The sequence below is a fragment of the Sturnus vulgaris genome, chromosome 4 (genome assembly GCF_052056855.1).
Source record: "Sturnus vulgaris isolate bStuVul1 chromosome 4, bStuVul1.hap1, whole genome shotgun sequence".
NCBI lineage: Eukaryota > Metazoa > Chordata > Aves > Passeriformes > Sturnidae > Sturnus > Sturnus vulgaris.
The window spans coordinates 62,265,526-62,285,930 of record NC_142246.1 but is presented as its reverse complement, the minus strand read 5'-3'; the positions used below and the strand labels follow the sequence as shown (position 1 = coordinate 62,285,930).

General features: G+C 38.8%; 1 protein-coding gene across 5 annotated transcripts in view; it reads right to left on the bottom strand.

Moving 5' to 3' along the window:
* Positions 1-20,405, bottom strand: part of DCLK2 (doublecortin like kinase 2) — a 79,784-nt gene that overhangs the window by 10,252 nt on the left and 49,127 nt on the right. For all 5 annotated transcript variants that reach the window (XR_015803366.1, XR_001403306.2, XM_014878979.2 and 2 more), the window contains 6 exons: positions 17,986-18,080; positions 12,007-12,079; positions 10,926-11,034; positions 7,068-7,125; positions 3,869-3,988; positions 1,961-2,107 (listed from right to left, as the gene is read on the bottom strand). Coding sequence is in view for 3 of the 5 variants with exons in the window: in XM_014878979.2 (XP_014734465.1) it covers positions 1,961-2,107; positions 3,869-3,988; positions 7,068-7,125; positions 10,926-11,034; positions 12,007-12,079; positions 17,986-18,080 (602 nt within the window). In the remaining 2 variants the exon portion in view is untranslated. The remainder of the gene's footprint in view (positions 1-1,960; positions 2,108-3,868; positions 3,989-7,067; positions 7,126-10,925; positions 11,035-12,006; positions 12,080-17,985; positions 18,081-20,405) is intronic.

Genomic DNA, 20,405 nt, shown 5'->3' with positions numbered 1-20,405 from the left:
AGTCCTTGAATGTTGAGAAGTTTTAAATATATTCAGTAAAATATAATACTCTACTTTCATTTGACTGGGACTCAGTGTTTAAAATGGGACTGGCAGCTACAATCAGATTTGTTTAACATCTTGTTAACTTATAGCATAAATCTAGTCAGCATACTGGGCAATTTCATCAGCAAATGTCTTCTCTTTGCTTGGTCTGGGCGAGTTCAGTTTAGGTTTCTGTGCAGACCCAACTGCACCTTACCAAAAGGCCCATAAACAATCTAGCACTGAGTCATTTTATTGATGAAAGAAGCTGAATTTCAATAGAAAGAAAAGTGCTATACAACAGTGATGGCAGGAATAAATCAAACCAGAGCAACACAAAGGAAATATCCCCCTAATAAATTCATCTCAGTTTCACTCTCAAAGTAAAATGTTCATATTAACATGATTTCAAAGGTATCTAGTTTCTAGAATGGAGGACCCCATAATCTCCAGAATGGCTGAGTTTATTTGCCTTCCTCAAACAAATGAACACTGCAATACCTTTCTTCATTCCCCTGTGTAATTCATATCAGTAATGGAAACACTTGTTCTCCTTTATATAACACCTTCATATCAGCTATTACTCTTAGGGTTTGCATTTTTTAAATGCATGAGTAGCAAAGGGAATGTAATTCCCATCCAGACAGGCTGGATGACCCTGTGCAAAAAAACCTATGTGCAATTACAGGTAGGAGTTGATGGGAATTATTTGCATTTACATTCAATACCAGGATGTTATCTCAACATTCTGCTGCTGTCAATCACAGTGAGTAAGATTTGCATCTGTTGAGTAATCTCTTTAGGCTTTCTAGGCAGAAAGGGCATTTGTGCCTATTTATAACTGATTCAATCACTAATGAGAGCTTAAAATTTCTTTGGACTGTCTGTGAGTGGAGATGCACTAATAGTATGTGAGATTTTCACCTTCATTTTCTCTCTCAAGTGCCATGTTGCTGTGACTACATTTTCCAGGAGAAGCCTCCTCCCCCCCTCCCCACTTCTTTTTGCTAAACAATCTAATTTATTTGAGGGTTTATTTAAATTGCTAAACACTGTCAGTGGAATTACTGGGGAAAGAATTGACTATTAATTAGGAAATATTTTCAGCTTGTAGCCCTGTCCTTGTAATAGCTCAAAATCCAGTCTGGGATAAGCCATGACTCCTACTCTCATTAAACAGGACTGACAAACACCACAAAAGACTTTAAGAAATGCCTCAAGCAGGGGAGATTATGGTCCTGTTCATGCAGTGTGTGACACTTAATATCCAATATATAATGCACAAGTGTAACCTGTGCATGTAAGCAGGACAGCACACGCTGATCCCATCCTGTGGACAGAACGGGAATGATGCCCTCTGTGGACTGGGGCATAAATAGTTCCCAAAGCAGATTTCATGGTAATTCTTGTCAACACAGTTGTTTTATGTCTCTGCTGAAAACAAAAGTAGCCAGTTGCCTAGGAAAAGAATAAACCTATGTGAAGGGTTAATTCCCAGCCAGAATACTGGTAAACCATCAGAAAGATGATCCTACTATGACAATGAAAGGAAAAAACCACCAGCTTCAGATGGTAACCATAGGATTGTTCAAAGAAATGGAGGAAATGGCTCTCAGCCCACCTTTCTCCCACTTGCAAACTGATAAATAATTCATTGACACAGCTTTAAAATTCATTGTTTTGTGAGACAATACTCCTGCTTATCCCAAAGGCAGCCAATCAAAATGTAAATAAAGATAGGTCTAAGGACAGGTTTGAGCACAGCTCTCCTGCATTATGGTGATTGCTATCTCATGGCAAAAGATTTACTTCATACATACTTATTCCAAATTAATATGCCTGCTGTTCTCTGCTGTGCTGCTTGACATTTATACACAAGCATTTGCATTAATGAGAACAAAGTAAGATAAAATACTGGAAAATAAATAGGACGTACCAGAAGGTTTTCTGGTTTGATGTCTCTGTGCACAATGTTGAGACCATGCAGGTATTTGAGAGCACTGGCTAAATTGTAGACCATGGCACTCCCATCTCTCTCTGTGTATTTTGTAGATGAAGTGATGGCATCAAATAGGTCTCCTCCCTATGTAATGGAAAGGAAAAAGATCACTGATTAAAAAATAATTAAGATTATATTTCGTTAAAAAAAACCAAACCCTAAACAAACATGTAAACAAACATATAAAATCTTCCTTCAAAAAAGACATGCTCAAATTCCTGTTAAACAGGAAAAAAATGCAGAAAGATGGTCTGGCCACCAAGATACTAGATTGGGACTTTGGTCGTCTACATTAAATTCTTAACTGTACTCCAGGCTTCTGGTGTCTGAGCTTGGGCAAATCAGATTATTTTTCTATTGATCTTCCTACCTTTGATCACTCATTTATATTACCTACAGGTACAGGCATACAGCATCCTTTTTCTTCATGTTATCAGTATAATACCTTTAGCATATTGAAAACCAGCCCTGATTTTGAGTAAAGCCTAAAATAAATTAGCCCAATAATAAAAAAAAACCCTAACAAACAAATATTCAGCAAATCCAAATTTCTGCACCAAATAGCTGAAGAGGACAAAAAAAAGATAAGCACATTCCAACATAAATGAATCCACTGATTGAGATACATCAAAGTGCAGAACCTCCAGGTGATTTCTGAATGTGTCAAGCTCTGTTTATGGATGCCCTATTCCTCTGGGAATGCACAACAACGTGTGAGTGAGTTACTGATGCAGCGTTTTCAGTCATTGCAACAAATGTGATGTGGGTGTCTCCATGATGGTTTCCCTGGATACATCTGTAGGAGTGATCTGTCTGAGCTGTGGGTGGCATTCCAAGCATTTCAGTGCACACCAAAGAGAAGCAGCAATCCAGGAAATTCAGGCCAAGATGGTGGTGAATTAAAACATAAAAAAATTACCGTCTTCAAACCCAAAAAAGCCTATAAGGCATAAAAATAACTTCTAGAAAGGAGGAAAGATGAGTGGGCTACAGAAATTATGTATTCAACAATTGCATGGGGGTTTTTTTGAGGTTTCCCAGTCTGACAACCATTCTAGAGGGGACTCCTGGCTATAACAGTGCTTCAGTGAGAAATAAAAAGTGCTGCTCCAAAAATGAGCGGTGCTGCTTTTGCTTTATGTTATTTGTCTCTGACATGCCAGTCAGGCTGATGTGCAGTGTTGCTGTGCATGCACAGAACTCAGACAAGAGAATGCATGACTAGAACCTGATGCTACTCATTTATTGTCACAAAGTGACAGCAAAATGAATATTTGTGTTTTCTCTGTACAGGTACGAAAGCAGCATCTGTTCTCTAGTGAACTGTTTGATAACAGCAAAATGGGTGAGATCTTTTGAGTTTTGGTTTTCCAGGATGAAAATTGCTTGAGTTTAATCTATTTGTCTTATCTATTAAGATAAATTCATTACAGAGAGTTCATTTCCTTAAATCAAATTATTAAATAATGAGAACAGTGGAATAAATGCAGGTGTTCTGTTAGTAAGTGCATATCACTATCACCCCTGCATATTGTAGGCATGATATAAAACCCACTATCCACTTCCCTCTAGACTGTGCACACTGCAAAATTATCTCAAATCTGTGTTAACAGTCAAATTACCACTGTAGAGAGAGAAATCCCGTTAATATAATTGCTTGGCAGGTGTATTTTTATGATTTAAAAATGCAGGTTGCCACTGAAGGATCAGATAAGGATTTGATTATGTCTCCCAAGATCTTAGTGTTCCTAGATCCTGCTCAGATTTCAACCAATACAGAATTCAAAGAAGACTTGAAGAATTCAACACAGAGAATAAAGCCCAATAAAGCCCCCTGGGCCTCACCTTGACCAGCTCCATCACCAGGTAGAGCTCAGTGGGGGTGTCCATCTCCTCTATGAGCATGATGATGTTTGGGTGCTTCACTCGGCGCAGAATAGACACTTCATTTTCAATCAGGTGCTCCTGTTCAGAACAGGATGGAAATTTATCTGAAATATGAATTTGCCAACTCACTTTTCATTTGATAAGTGAGCACTCTTTTTGCTGATTAATTTATATAGAAGAAGGTTATTTTCAGATGCTGGATATTAACTTGTGTTTCGTTACTGGCCGCATTTAATTTAAAATATATTTCACACACATAATGAATGGGGCATCTCTGAAAAAGACTCCAGAACGTGACAGCAGTTCAGGAAGTGCAGATTATATTCTTATGTGGGTGTTATGAGGTGAAATTAAGTTCAGAACCTTTCTGGCCCCAAGCTGGATCACTGGAACCTGTCACCCCTCATCAATAGTTAATATGTTCTTGATCCTCTCCAGCCTTCACCTCTCATTCAGTGTGGGTTACTCAAGGACAGATTATCTAGGATTTATATCCAAAGACTTTAGTTTTTTAAAAAGTTGTGGAATACATTAAAGAAAAAATATTCCAAGTGCTTTGGTTATGGATTTTGGTTCATTTTATATGTCTGTTCAGATTTACAATCTGCAAAATGTGTAATAGCTCAGTTAAATTGTTGTGACTCCAACAGTTTAACAGCACACAGACTGAGTTCAATTTCCCTTTCTCTGTGCTTCTAAGGAAGTAATGACTTTAGAGAACAAATTAGTTTCAAATACTTGTTTTCTAAAGCATTTTAACACTGGAGAGCAAAAAAAAAAATTACGTGTCCCTTCCATGTGTAGAATTATTTTAGTTTTCCTTTGTAAATGTTAGAATATGGATATTGTATTTAGGTTCTCTGCAAAAGAAGAAAGAGTGCTTGCATCAGACACGAGTATTCTTCCACCCTGGCAGGGAACAAATCATGTCACTGGACTGGGAACTCATCCACGTTGAATGCACTGGCAAGGAGCATGCACTTCATGCATTTGTGAGCAGAGCATGAGGAGAAGATGTGATCCACTGTGCATGGGCAGGGACTGGAGACCTTGCACCACTTCACCTGCTTTCTCCAGGCTTATTTATGGATGCATTGTGCTTTTGCCAAAGCTTCCTGTGGCTACACAGCACAGAAACCACATGCCACGTGTGCATCTCGCTTGGTGAGAGAAGGTGCAGTGGCACACACGGGTTAAACATCACACCTTTGAAATTCACTTTGAAAGAGCAGCAATTGTCACTCTGAACAAACATATGCCTGCTCCAAGCAAAGTGCTCTGGAGAGAAAACAAAACAGACAAACAGGAAGCAATTCTGTTAAACACAATGCTGAATCTCATCACCAGACAGACGTGAGCAGCCACAGCATACTAAGCCTTAGGGATGGAAGCCTGAAATTCAAAACTAACATTAAGAGTCTAAGCAAAAACTGGAATATTATTACAGCTTTCTCAACCTAAAGAACAGGGAATATATTAAATGTATTACACCCATTAATTACAACTAAGGCACAATGGCTTTATCTGTGCTTTCTTGACTAAACGGCTCAGGCATAATTAACACTTAAAATAAACAGTATTTTTTTTAAAGGACCCAGAATGTTGTTCAGCTCCCGTCCTCAAAAAATGCTGACTAATATGTAGCTAGTTATTTCCAACCACCCCACTGTCTTACTATGTTTTGCCATGTAAAAAAATAATTATTCCAAAACTCGTTATGGTGTTCTCCTGGATAGTGCAATATATGTTTCAGTCTACATTAATATGATTTACAGAGACATTATCGTGTAAAGAGCATTTAAGCCACTTGTGGAAAGCAACTGGATTCAAATTTTTGAACATCCAAGATCAAGGAGCAGTGAGAAACACTTAAATCATCCAAATTTGGGCTGGATGGGTGTTTTTAAGGCAGGGCTGTGGAACTGAGCGAGGAAGGAATAAGCTGTGTAGCAAAATTTAATTATTTCCTTCGTTGGAATTCTTCCAAGATGATTCTGGCACTGCCCTAAGAGGTATAAACATCTTCCAACAGTCTCTAGCTTTACAGATACAGGTCCTTTCAAAACAGGCAACTATACATCCATGGGGTTGATTTTTTAAAAAAATGTATGTTTTAAAGCAAGGAGAATGATAAATAGAAAATTCCCCTAAACCCTATTTTGTAGAATAGATTATCTGTCTTCAGACCATTCCAATTTATGATAGCTAAGCAGCTGACTCAGACAAGTCATAAAAACCATCTAAAGTTGCAAGCTGTACACATCATCCAAAAATTTTGATTGCAGTGGAATGCACTGGGTCACCCTTTCCACAGCTGAAGAAATTGCAACATTTTAATCTCAGAAAGGCAGTCCTAGCACTTTTTCTTGTGGCTGCACATTTTTATGATTCCTTTCTAAATTTTCTAAATAAACGCGGAGAATATGAGGTAAAATGAAACTCTCATCTCCTAGCACCTAATACATGGTTTAAAATCTGCACAGATAAAATGTTTCTGTTTGAGGACCTCTCCTAATGGGAATTCATCACAGCATCACACAACCCCTTAGCACACTAAGAGGGGAGGCAGTTTTTCTTCGTTTTTAAAAATATCTATACTCAAGAACTCTGAAGGGAAAGAAGAGGTCTGACACTCTCAGATTTATGCTTGGATTATACTGTTCTCCTGAAGAGACAATTTTTGATTTTTCTGTTTAAATTTTGAATTAAAATAAAGTTTTCAGAACACAAGGGATCTTTGTTAATACAGGAAGGTGACGCTACATAAACAGAAAGAAATTCTTTTTCAAATCCATGTTCTGCTTATAAAAGGAGCATGTTGAGCCACACAGAGAGAAAAATAAGAGGCAGAGTGGGATGAGAATTACATAAATAAACATATAGCTGCAAATTTCCTCTCTCATATTTTACACATCAAAATTGTCCAATAAATTTTGGGTGCATGTTAGCATTTTTTTTGAATAGGCAACAATTTGTTTTTTGTCTATTATTTAGTGGACTAACACTGCTTTTATAATTTGCTTCTTGGATACATTATCTCTTGCTAAAGAGATACTCTGAAAATAGTCAGAAAACCCAAACACACCCACCATTTATGACTAATGAGCAGCTGCTCGTGCTGCTTCTGTACACATGCAAATAAATGCTTGTACACTACCTTCCCACAGCACTTGGCCTTGTCTATGATCTTCAGGGCAAACTCCTTTCCTGTGGATCTAAGCAAGAAAAACATGAGAGCCAATAATTAGAAAAATTGTGGCATTTTCTGCGAAGACACCATCATAACAACCTGCTGTGGCCCGTGGAGGTTGTTGGCAGAAAATTCACGGAGCAGACCTGGGTTTGGTTTTTGTTTCCTCAGCAGCATTTGTGCCTGCTGTTTCCCTGACTACCATAACCCAGCTCCCTTGGTGTATTAATCCCAGGATCCATCTGCAATTTCTTTTTTGTGACCTGGCACAACTCTGGCACTCCTTTAAGGCAACGTGCAAAATTTGCCTTCAGCTTTCTGCTTAGCTTTGTTGAACTGGTAGGCTTTGAAGATAAAATCATACATGTATATGTGTGAAGATTGATACCCTCCTAAAAAAATTCAATAGGATTCAACAGAGCTAAAATCCCATAGTCCATTGCAGATAGTCTAAAATCCTGTAGAATTTATTAGGCACTGATTTTGAGCTTTTGTATAATTTTTTTTTTTCTTAGAGAGTATTTTGTGCAATTCTACAGCAGTCATCTAAAGTCCTGTGACATTTAACAGGGTGGGTCATATACAAAGTAAAAAAGGATTACTGTTTTCAGCAAATACTCTCACAGAAAGGGGCTCTTGTTTGTCTTTCATCCCTTTAAGCAATAAAAATCTCCATTTCTCTGGAAGGGGGGAAAATAAGCAGGGGGAAAAAAAGCAACACAATTTAATCTTTTTTTTTAAACAAAGAAGAAACTATGACTTATATTATTGATGAATTAAAAATCATATGAAATTGCCATAAGACCAAGTTGCTGCTGTTTTGTACTGTGCCAGTGCCTACAGACTCCAGTGTGCATCAGAACACTGCAATGAAACAGGAGGTGGACACAAAAGCAAAAGTCAAGCATGTTTTCAAACATCCAGGGCGATTTTCACTGTGCTTTTGGCATTAGACACAACTGGTCAAAATCATCACCTTACAGAAGAAGGAACTGAATTAACACCTACCATTCCATTTATGCATTATTGAAAAACTGCGGGCGAGAATGGCTGCCCTGGAAGTGCAGCTGCATCCGCGAGGTTGTCATAGTTACAACCTGATCTGGTCTTTAGATAGAAGCCCTTATCTGAATGGTGCCTGTGAAATGCCACCCTCTCATGTTACAGACCCGATGTAAAGCCCTGCTAGGAGCACGGGGTGGAAATCAAAATCACCATTTGTACTTTACACCATCCCATCACAGAGCCTGCGAACAAACGATCAGCAACATCCGCCCAGCAAACCTTCGGCACTGTGCTGTGAGCCAGAGGAGTTCACACTCACACAGCAAATCCATCCAGCAACTTCCAATCCCCCTTGCAAACGTCCTCTAGCACCCAAGGAAAAGGGGTGGGTACAACCCAGACAATTGATTTCACTGCACATCGGACACCAGCATTGTCTGACAGGTTTCTGGGATTCTTCTCGAGCTGTCAGTGCCCATCTGTTGGCTCGTGTCTTTGTACACAGGCACAAAGGAGAGCACCTCTTTCTTTTCTTCTTTTTGTGGAACATCCCAGCTGGTAGCTGTGTAATAGGATCCTGGCTCCCCAGCTAAGGCTTCTTAGCACAACACTATCAGAAATTAAGTATAATTAATAGGGATTAAAAGAGAAGCATTTATGGCTGGCATTTCCTCTTTCATCATTATTATTAGCAACTGTTGTTGTATACTTTTTGACATGAAATTAATTTAATAATGTTGCACTAAAGATTCGATCACATACAAAACTATATATTGAAGTGTAATTGCTACCATTTTTAAATCTTTTGTGGGACACATATTGAGAAAGTAAGAAAATTACAGCCTGAAAAATATTCCAGGCTGGAGTTTTTCAGCTCTGTTCCCAGCCGATAAGCTGGGCCAGCTCAAGGCTAGGGAGAATTTCTCCCAGAGTGATAATTTGGTCAAAATAAAAAGGAATTAATAACAAAGATAGAACACCTGTTGTGGTGTGTGACCAGGCCCTGGGAATGGGGTGTCTTCTCTCTGAACCAATCATCTTTTCTCTACTCTTGGAATTGCGAGTCATGCTATAAAACCAAGTGTGTTTCTGAATAAACTCGTCTCTTTCTTCCTGTCATGAAAGACAACCATGTAGCTGTGCATCTTATTTCTGCTGCACTTAAAGGGTTAAAACCTCACTCCACGGCTACAATCTTTACAATTGGAGGGTTGCTTTTCTGGTCCAGTTTCCTCATCCCAAAAAGCACAGATGACATTCAGTGACTTAGCAGCCCTTGTCCCATTTCCAGTGGGATTTAAGTGATTTCCAAAATGCAGAGCTTGTATTTCTGACAATAAAAATGTTATCTTGTGCTTGTAATTTGCTATCTTTCATGAAAGCCTCTGGGTGAGGATAAGGGCAGTGGAAAACAAAGGAGATGGTGTAGGGGGTGTCTGGGATCACCTGGTTGGGATGTTAAGCACTGATGAGTTACTCTGCAGGTAATGATGAGAAATTACTGGATCAGGAGCCCTGGCTCTTGTGGGAGATTTCAATTTTCCCAAATATTAAGGGAGAGGGAGAGACCAAAGCTCCATTAAAGCTGAAACTGGCCAGTGTTAAATCAGACAACAAGGCTTTCTTAAGTGTGTCAATAGCAAAGGGAGCTCGAAAGAAAACACTGGGACTTGCTGAAGACTCACCTGACCAACAGACATGGAGACAAAGCAAAGGCATGGAATGCTTTTTTTGTTTGCCTTAGTCTTTAGTGCCACTGATAGAAATTGGGCTGCCCAGTCTCCCAAACCAGAGGGTGGGAGCAGTGACCTTCCATTTGCTGACACTGAATTTCCAAGGGCAGGATGGAAGACCCAGGGAACTACAGACCTGTTACTCCAACCTCAGTTCTGGAATGAGATGTTTCCATTCAGAATAAAACTAAAACCAGCAGATGAGGATCAAATAATAGAATGTTTCTCTAGCATTTATGTTTTTCACAGTCATTTGCTGGGTCTCCCCAGTATTTACGTACAAGTTGGAGATTCCTCATAATATTTAAGAACTGACATAACTCTCAGGTTGAAGATAGCAGAAGGTGGTTCTAAAAAAAAGAAATACACTGAGAAAGTGACAGTCAAATCATCTGTTATGTTTGCACTGGCAGCAAAGTGTGACACAAAGCTTGCAGAGGAAGAGCAGCAGCCCTGCACAGGGTCTGCAAAGGTGTCCTGCCTATCCCACAGGGAATCAGGAACAAGGATATTTCAGGCGTATTGGAGGCTTCATTTGAAGTGTCTGGCTCTCTGCACCACAAAACACGAGCAGCAAGCCCAAGGGAGCCACCAGCACAGGCTGACAGCCAGCAACTGCATGTCTTGAAGAGCACCCTACCCACAGAATGCTGAAAGCTGTGAAAAACCACACCAGCAGCAGGCAGTGGGGACAGCACAGCAGCAGAATTGCTGAGGCAGAAGAGGGGTCTCTCCAACTCTGTTTAGGTGCCACACAGAATTTCCTGCCATCCACAACCATCTGTGGTGTGAGAGACTTCTTGAAGAGCTGTGGGGTTTCCTGAGGAGGCACCATGAGAAGGTGATGCCTCCTCCTTTGGTTTGTTGGATAAAAAGCCATGGCTCTCTGCTGCTCTCCTACCCCTTTGCTAGAAGAAAACACAGGAAGCTCTGCATGTTTTGCTATGCCTGTTTCTCCTGAAGTGTGTGCATATTTTTGCAACTGCTCATCGCTTTCATCTCATTACATTTGTCTGGGAAATTATGTTCATGCACGGGGCTTTTTCCCGTACAATAAACAGCAGGACTGAAGAGTTTCCTTGCTCACCGTTCCACACATTCCTTCACAACAGCAAAGTTGCCATCACCAATCACCTTCCCCACTTTATACTTCTCAAGAATGGTAGATGACCCTGAGAACTTGTTTCCATTCAAGCCTGTAAAAAAATATAGAAGTCAATAATGCAAGCTGAAGAGAAGTGTCAGCAGGATGCAACATATCCCCAGTGGGCTCCACAGATACAAAAACACTCACAAATGCAAAGCAAAACTTAAAAGCAAGCTGTTTTCTCCTCTGCAATTCCTTTGGTTTTATCTCAAGTGTAAAGTAGAACGAGATGAACCCAAAGTTATTTGACCTTTGAACACACAAATAAGTCTCTTGCTATGTTTTTGCACAGGCATAGTCTAAAAGTAATGAATGCAATGCAGTTAGAAGTCCTTCATCTAAAAGTTTATAACCTCAAATTACTCTTTTGACTTATTTTTTGCAAACTCAAAGCAAAAATGCAAATAAGATTCAGCTACAGTGCATATAAAAGACCCAAAAAGTTTTATCTGCTGAATTCCTTCAAGTTCTTATAGGTGTTCCTAAAGCATCCAAAATGCAAGTAATTTTGATAGATGCTTATTTCAGCATTTTTAAAATAAAAAATCATTACTCCAACATGAAGTTTAAAAATATTTAAAAATAATTGACATAGATTTAGAGATGAGGAATGAAAGGTTTAAGTTTAGCTAAGGTCAGTTGATTGGCCAGTGGCTCTACCTGAAGTGCAATGAACTCTTTGAGGAGAGTTCCTCTTTCATTCCAGCCACAAATACATTTCTGGTGATAATGCAGGTCATGTTCAAAATCAGTCAAATTCTTAACAGTGACTATTGAAGAGCAAGATCTAGTAATATGCTACCACTGGACAAAAAAAAAAATTAACAAAATTTGTTTCCTAACTTTACTGCCTTGATGTACAAATTATGCTGAAATTTTTTCCAAGGTGAATCAACAAGGTAACAAACATCTCCAAACAGAAAATGATTTGTAGTCATCAGAAACCATCCAGAAGTGCTAATGCAAGTGTCATGTACAGCAAAATTCTGGCAAGGATTGTCTGCAATTATTGGTGTCCTACCTTCGGGACTCTGGCAACGGAGTGGTTCAGGTGCACCATTCACATTGGAAGATGATCCACCATGTGGGGAGATCTGTGGAAGTGCACAAGAACTTCTAATTTCTGATGGTAATCACAAGAAAAAGTCATACAAAAAAGTAACAAAGTTGAAAAAAAAACAAACCCAACCCCACTTAAAACATTTACACAGAGTCAGTTTCCTTTTCTACTCCCATCTTATTTTCATTCGTGCTTTCTCAAAGCTCATCATCATTGTCACTTGTACTAATTTAAGATTTGGCCACAATATTTCTATTTATGCAGCAGTTGAACAGATTTCAGTAAACAGCAAAGAAAAGTCCTTTCAGCTGCACCTACACAATTTTTGCTAGGTGGCCAGGTACCTCTATGATAATCAGATTTATTTAGCCATCTATTGGGCTATATTTTAGGTTATTATAGATGTGAAGATTTATGACACCTACAAGCATTTCAAGTTAGATGTCTGATATGTATCCAGATGTAAATCCAGTTTTAGTAACTGTGATACTGTAAATAAACAAATATCTGAATGATTTTCAAGCATGACAGCTGAAGAAACTGCACTAGCAACTTAATTGGTACTGGATCTGAATCCTCATGATTCTACTTTAAGTCATCCTGTCATACTGCCCAGGGATGTAAGTGATGGTAAGATTTTATTTTGAAAAGGGGTGGGGCATAGGAATGAATGCCATAAATAGTAAAATATACTGGATATGTCCTGTGCACCACTTTTATAAGCTCTCCTATTACAGTTATATATAGGGATGCTGCATGAAATTAAAGTTTAGATCATTCCCTCTCCTCTGTGTAACATTTCTTGCTGTTCTGTGAAGTTCCAGATCTTGTTTTCTTCATGGGCTATTATGTGAGTTTTCAGCACTCACCACAGGAAGGATTAAAATGCTGCTCTGCCTTAAGCTCAGTGTCTGTTGAAATGGCTTTTTGAGACACCGGGAATGCAAATGCAGCATTTTGCCTTTTAGCTGACATTGTCTGGTTACACTGCTGAATATTTTAAATCATTAACACTATTGTCAGGGAAAGAACTGAACTGACAGATAGGGATATTGTCTAAAGGCTCATGAAATGCTAATGAATGCTTAAGTTTCTAGTGGCAGCTGAGCTGCCAAATCAGCTAAAGGTACAGTAACTAGAAGCTGTACAACTTAATTTTGCAGAGCCCCTGAACCAGTGAAGTTTACCTGTGTTTGGCACAGAAGTAGCAGCAAACAGCAAGCAGGCAGCTACTGCTCTGCTCCTTGCTAATAACTTAAACCCAGGCTATGTTAATGCTGCTGTCTTTCTGAGTTATCTGGCTATTTAACAGGGATTAGGAGCAAGGACATTTGGGTTAAATGACATTTGTACAAAATCTTGAGTCAGTCTCTTAACCAGTCAGTCACATTTTCTTCAAGCATGAAGCAGAGATAACAGAACAGACCATGGCCAAGTATTAGTCATCAGCCTAAAATATTAGTAATCTATTTTGGGTTTTCAGTGAGTGACAATACATGGGAACATCTAGCCCACATTTCCAACTTCCTTCAGTCTTGTAATCAGGGCAGAGCATGACTGGGAAAATTCCCTCTTGCCACAAGAAGGAAGCAAACATTAACAGGAAAAAAAAGCTAAAATTACTACAAAAATAAAATAAAATTATTGTGCCGTTGTGGCTGAGGTGTTAGATCAGAATCTGAAATGGCAGGTTTAACCCTAGCTTTGCCACAGCTTCACAGCTGGTGGGACTTTACTTTTTATGCCATTAGAGTGTGAGGAAGGATCCACAGATACAAACCCATATTCTTTTGCAGTAGAATGGTACCTTGGCTGGCAAACCTCTGCACTCAGGATTAGACTGCCCACGACACGAATGTTTGTGGAAACATTTGGGGATTATTTTCATATTGAAAGAAATACCTAACTCCTTGGCAGCTACATGGGATGGTGGTGAATCGAATTGTGGAGTAGGAATATTTTAGTGAAAATGTGAATTAACTTTGCAGAAGTGTTCTCTGAAATATGGGGACACTTTGGTTATGTCATTGTAATTCATCCTGAGCAGATGTATGAAGGAACTAAAAGACATTCTGAACAGAAATAAAATGTTATTTATCTAATCAGTGTTTCATAGCAATATTGTGAGTATTTATTATTATAGTGCTAAATAGTAACATAACGTGTAAGACAGAAACTTATTATTTTTTTAAGTGACCCTTAAACATGAATTGTAAATTCACCAAATACATCACTTAAAGAATCCCTCTATGAACTGCTGCAGCCCGATGTCACTAGACTGGAAATCACATGCAGAGAATCTTCACATATAACTACACACAAAGCACATGGGTACAACACTGAAGAGATTAAAAACCTTGATGAAGATAGGCACTAATCCTTCAAATCACTTAAGCACATGTTTAACTTTAAGTACATTAACATCCTCATTGAAGTAAAAGGGACTACTCAGTAGCTGAAAGTTAAGCAAGTACTTAAGTTATTTGTTGGATCAGGTTCTAATGCCCTTTCACTTTGGTAATGTGGTCCATCAATTGCAAAAGTAAAACACAAAAAATTCAAAGACAAAACTATTTAGCATAATTCTGAGTCTATGAAAGACTTCAACTGTAAAACTGTAAAGCTTCTTTATTTGAATGATTTTATTTTCTTTTTAAAAAGATTGCAAGACTTTGCAGTCCTTAATTTCAAGGGGGAACAATAAAGCAATCCAAGTAAGCATAGGAAGTTATGACACCACTTTCCAAAGTTACACCAATTTCCAAATTTAATTTAGTCTCTGGATGACTTTGATGGTACAATGTGCACAGAATAACAGATGTACTGGAAGAGCTAAGAGTCAAATCACCCCTAATGGCATTGAATATAAATGTTCACTTAGAACCAAAGCAAAATATCAAACCTTTCCACTGCCTACAGAACAGCAAAAGGACTCCTCTTGGTCAGCTCTCCTGTGACACCAAATGCACCATTACCATTATTATTAACCCATCCACCAGATTTTATCTCCATGGGAATTCCACAACAATATAAGAAACTCAGCATATTTGATCAGAAAATAACACTGTACAGAGTAGTCGTTTATTCAAGCCCATACTTGTTAACTTTTATATCTAAATCTTCTCCTTAAAACAAAGCCTCTGCTAAGTGAAATGCTGAGTTACAGAATAATACTGGGATGTTAAAAATAAACAGCCTGCATAAGAATATATAGGGTATTGGGTGCATAGTATCCACATTTGTCACTTACTAGAATAAAGGCTTTAATTTGGGTTTGTGTGGAAATTCTGTCGTGTTTACTATTATTAAGACATAGCTGTAATTCCTGACTTCAGTATAACCTCAGAGTCCACTATTTAAAACACTTCTGCAAGCCTGGGATGCTGGACTTACTGTGTGTACTGAACAATTAATAGCACAAGGGCACTCTGGTTGGAAGAGCTGGAAAGGACAGAAAGAAATCCCTTCCCTTTAAAGATAAAATGTTCACAAGGAGTCTTTCCTGTGAGGAATTTTCTGTGCCCAAACATACCAGTCCTAACAAAGAGTTGTTGAAGCAGAAGGAATCCTTGGGGACTGAAGAGACTGCTCTTTAAAGGAATAGTGGCTTTCAGAGAATATAAGATTCAGTGTCTGACACTGAGAAGAAATTGCTGCTGCAATCAGAATTTTTGCAAGTTGGCTGCCTTGATGACTAGCTCTACCACTTATGCTCTACATTGATTGTCAAACTACAAAAAGCTTAGCAAGGTTCTAATCTAGAGTAAAATATTTTACTTTGCTCTGGCTTTTCAAATAAAACAGTTTTTAAAGTGCAGTTCAAGTGCAGCTGCTCTGATGCTCTGCTCTTTACAGGAAACAGAAACATCAACCCTGATTTTTTTCTCCCTTTTTTATGCTGCCTCAAGCTTATACAAAACCATTATTCAGTCCTGCTGTTTTATCCTCTACAAAAACAAACATATATGATTTGTACACAAAAAATCACTCAAAATATTGAACGCCCACAGACAGAAAACTCTAAAATACACTTTATTCTGTCACTGACATGGCATTGATATCTAAATTTTCATTCAGCTGTATTTATGACACCTTATTTATACAAGTGCAGGAAGTCAGACTGCTTTTCTGTGCAGCAATTCAGTCTTAGCAACAGGGAACTATTAAACAATAGGGAAAAGCAAATAATAAAATTGTTCCCTGCTTCCCCCTTTTTTCTCATCAGAGTAATCAACAAAACCCCAATTTCACAAGGAGGGATATTAATTTCTTAATTAATCTGGTTTTGCATAAAGCTATGCCTCCCTGTTACTGGTTTTATACTTCCCCAAAGCAGTCCTTAGTACTACAACATATCTGAGAAAGAAGTGTGACTGAACAGCACACTTGATCCTTTTGGAATTCCTCCTTGGATTCACCAGATAAATTTCCCTGTCATTAGTCCCAGGAGCACAGCTGGGACACTCCTGCTAAACAGATGCATCCTAAAGGATGAAAAAAGAGGTACCCACTACCTCAGTAACACATCAGGTGCATAATTTGGTTTTGCTGTTTTCTTTGGTCATATGGGGCTGAATTATTTGGCATGAAAACCCATTAGTGCCCAGCACCAATTAAATTCCAAATTGAAAAAGTACAGCAGCCTACTTGAGTGAAAGTGAATGGGAAAGGGGACATGTCCACTTTGGTGAGAATTGCTTGTTGCTACCTGCATTCTCTCTGCCTTAATGGAGCTTTAATCAGCTAAAAGCAGACAGAGAAGTGGTGGGAAAAAACAAGGCAAATGATCTTGTTTCTAGACTTGTAATTTCATTAGAGAAGGAGCAAAGAACATTTGTTAAATATAATGCAGACCAGCTGAGAGCCTCAAGCCCAGTGATTCTGGTGTCCTCTACTGTGAGCTCCTTAGAGAGGCTGTCCAGACAGATTTTAAAACACACAGTGTCAGAACTATTACCACTCTTGAAAATTATTTAACCAAACAGCTACAGATATAATTAAAAATTAATAAAAGAATTGAACAATTAAACAAATAAAATGATCAAAACCCTTTGTCAGAATTATCACAGCAGTCTGGCAGAAACCTCCTAGCAAAACAAGACTTGATAACAATTAGCATGTCAAAACCCGAATGTGAGCACTATTCAAATCACGTCCTTTAGCCTGTCTCCTAATGAAGAAAACAGTTTTCCACAGAATTATGCAGCCTCTTCACAAACGCTGTGTTCACCAATAGGAGCTATTACTTCATCAGAATAATCAGTGCAAACCATCCAGTCTGCTTCCAGAAAGCTGCAATTGATGATTCCATAAGAAAATTCCCCTTGAAAGGGCAGCTGCACAAATGCAGCAATGGATGCTCCACTGTACTCCAGACTGTTCCTTTGATTTCCCTGAGCCAAAGGCACAGAGCAGCCTCCAAAAACTGCAAATGCAGCCAGTTCTGAAGCAGAAGAGGAAGAGAAATCTCTTGGTGCAACACAGAAAAATCTGCCAGACATCAGGCTGCTCCCAAAGGAAGCCCTCAAAGGTTTTCAGGCAGGATTGAGGGGTGAAATTGGTGCCAGGGAGAAATAATTCTGCTCTAGATGAAACTTTGGCAATGCTACAGACTATAAGGTATTGAAAAGACAACACTACATTTGTATAGGCTGAAGGGATACAAATTGCTTAGAGGATTTCTGCAGTCCACAGAACAATGGAAAATTTGGAGGACAAAGTGGCATATTCAAGCCAGCATCACACTCTGCCTTTCCTAAGCTGAGTGTTCAACCCAGACAACACACAAAAATCTTACTTCAGATCTATTCTCCATATGAGCAAAAATCATACTTGCAAGACTACCCTCCAAAATGATAGCTTTTTATTTTTCCTTCAGCACCAGCGTCATACAGTCAATGAATAATGAAATTTAGGGGGTTTGATGATTCTTGCACTTACCTTGAGCCCACGAAAGCTGCCTGGGCTTGTTGGTGAAGAACTGGAGGACTTTGTAGATTTTGGGGTGGACAACTGACTGCTTGGGGTTCCATTAACTGGCCAAAGCAATAGAAATGAACAAATGAAAGAAAAGATGAATAAAAATCAGAAGTTCTCACTGAAGTGTGCAAACAAAGACCAAAACAGACTCCTCAGCATTTAGGAATAAATTATACATTCCATGTCACAAAACTGCACCCTGAAAATTCATGTGGCTGGATATGGGATCAAGAAGACACACAAATATTGCATTGTCATTCCAGAGATTAAAAACGCCCATCCTGTCCTTAGCCAGGGCAAGAGTTTTGGGCACAGAAACAAACAGAGAAAAAAAGTGCCACAGCCTTTAAAAATTGCATAATAAATTGTGATATCACACTATAGAATTTATAGCAAGAAAATGTTTCTAAGCCTATTTGACCCTCCTCTCCAGTTTGGATCAAGGCCTTACTTTCTAGGTAGAATGTTTCACAGAACATGAGTTTGTTTGTTTTTCCCTAAAAAGCACAAATAAACAAGAAGAATTAACTGCTTGCATTACAGAAACTTTAGCAGTAGTTCAGAAAATATTAATTTAGGGGAAAGAACCTCAACAAGAGAAAAGCTAGTAGGTTGCTTTTGAGCTTCCAATCAGTACAAGTGTCTTTGAAAATATACAATACCCTCCCTCTTGACCTAAAGAGTTCACTCATTTCAACTCCAGATTTTTAGACAGGCCTTATACAACATCTGTTATCTCTCTGGTGTATTGAAGATAACTTAGGTCAGTCCTTGCATTTTTCTGAAAAGAACAAACTGACAAATTTCATTATGCAGAGAGAATAGCACACTGTCCATCAGACACAAATATGATGCAATGTAATATGATGAGACATCATTTCTTTCTAGCTGATTCTCATTTTTCTGAGGGAGAGAAAAATGCTAGGCAGAAATATAAGAGCTAAAAATGCTTCATAGTATGGTGATGGATTATTTTTCCAGAAAGAAAAGACAACCCTGGTAAATGAAAATTGAGCTTCAAATTAAATAACAGATACACCAGCACAATTCCTTTACATATTCAGGTGTGTCATGGGTTATGCATCACTTCTTAAACGATTGGATTTATTTTGCAAATGTCCATTGACCCAGCACACTAACATTATCTGAGTATGGGAGATGCCTTTCAAGGACTATTTTTACAACTTGGGGAGCTCATCTGCCACTAGGCCAGGCTGACTGCACTGCAACTTCCACAAATCCCTGTTTTTCACAAAAATCTCCTTCTCTGGTGCATGATGTTAAGATATAACTAATTGGTGTTTAGCTATACAGTAAGTCTATCTTGAAGTCTGATAACTTGGATTTATATTCCAGGTCTGTTACAGGACCAAGACCTTAGTATTTTCTTTTAAAAGTATTCAGTGTATTTAGGGTATTTTCATCTTCATTTTAACAATGTTTGCCTGTAAGAAAAATAGGTGATTTTAAGGGGATTTTTTTTTTAGATTTTTTTTTTGAGAAGCTGAAAGCATCTAAGAGTATACTAGTCTCCTGGATAACCTGGCATACCAGTGCATCCTTGTTCTAGAAAGAATTTGCAAGTATGACAATAGCAAGGGCTGGTGACTGCTATCTTACTGTTTCCTGCTTCTTTCATGACTAAAAGTGAGATACTTCAGTAGAAGAGTTTGCTTCCAAATGACAAACTATTACCACAGGAGGAAAATTTCTTGTTTGATTGTTTGTTTGTTCAAAGATTCTTTTATACAGCTCACAGAAAAGTCACTGCTTCCTGGACATAACCACTGCAAGGCATCCTTATGTAAGTCACTACCATCCTCTTTAAGCATTGACAGAACCACTAAATTGTTCCAGGGAAACTGTCTGGTTAACATAACGTTCTTATCTCCCAAAACTGCCTAAGGAAGAAGAGCCCAGCTCACACTGACAGTACTGTAGCTCTTTGCTAATATCTCAGCTATTCCTGGTGGAGAAGGGTGATGCTCTGAGCCAGGGGTGTGACTAGATGACACCCAGAAGACCCTTCCAAATTTTGTCCTTCTATAATTCTAGAGCACACGTTTCATCCAGCTGAGGATGCTGCTGGAAAGAGCAAATTCCTCTGCAGTGCCTTTGGAGATCCAGGGCACGTGAGCTGCTGAGCAACTGCAACAACAGCAAAAGCTGGACCTGCTCCTGTCCAGATGTAAAGATTTTGCATCTATAGGGAGTCAGCCAACTGCTGGTTCTGGCTGGAGTGACACTAATTTTCTTCACCCCAGCTAGCCCAGGGTTTGGGATGTGCGCTGGAGAGTGCTGCTAGCACAGGGAATGTTTTCACAGCATGGAGGCTTTTTCTGCTCCTCATGAGCTGGGAGGGGACACAGGTGGAGCAGCTG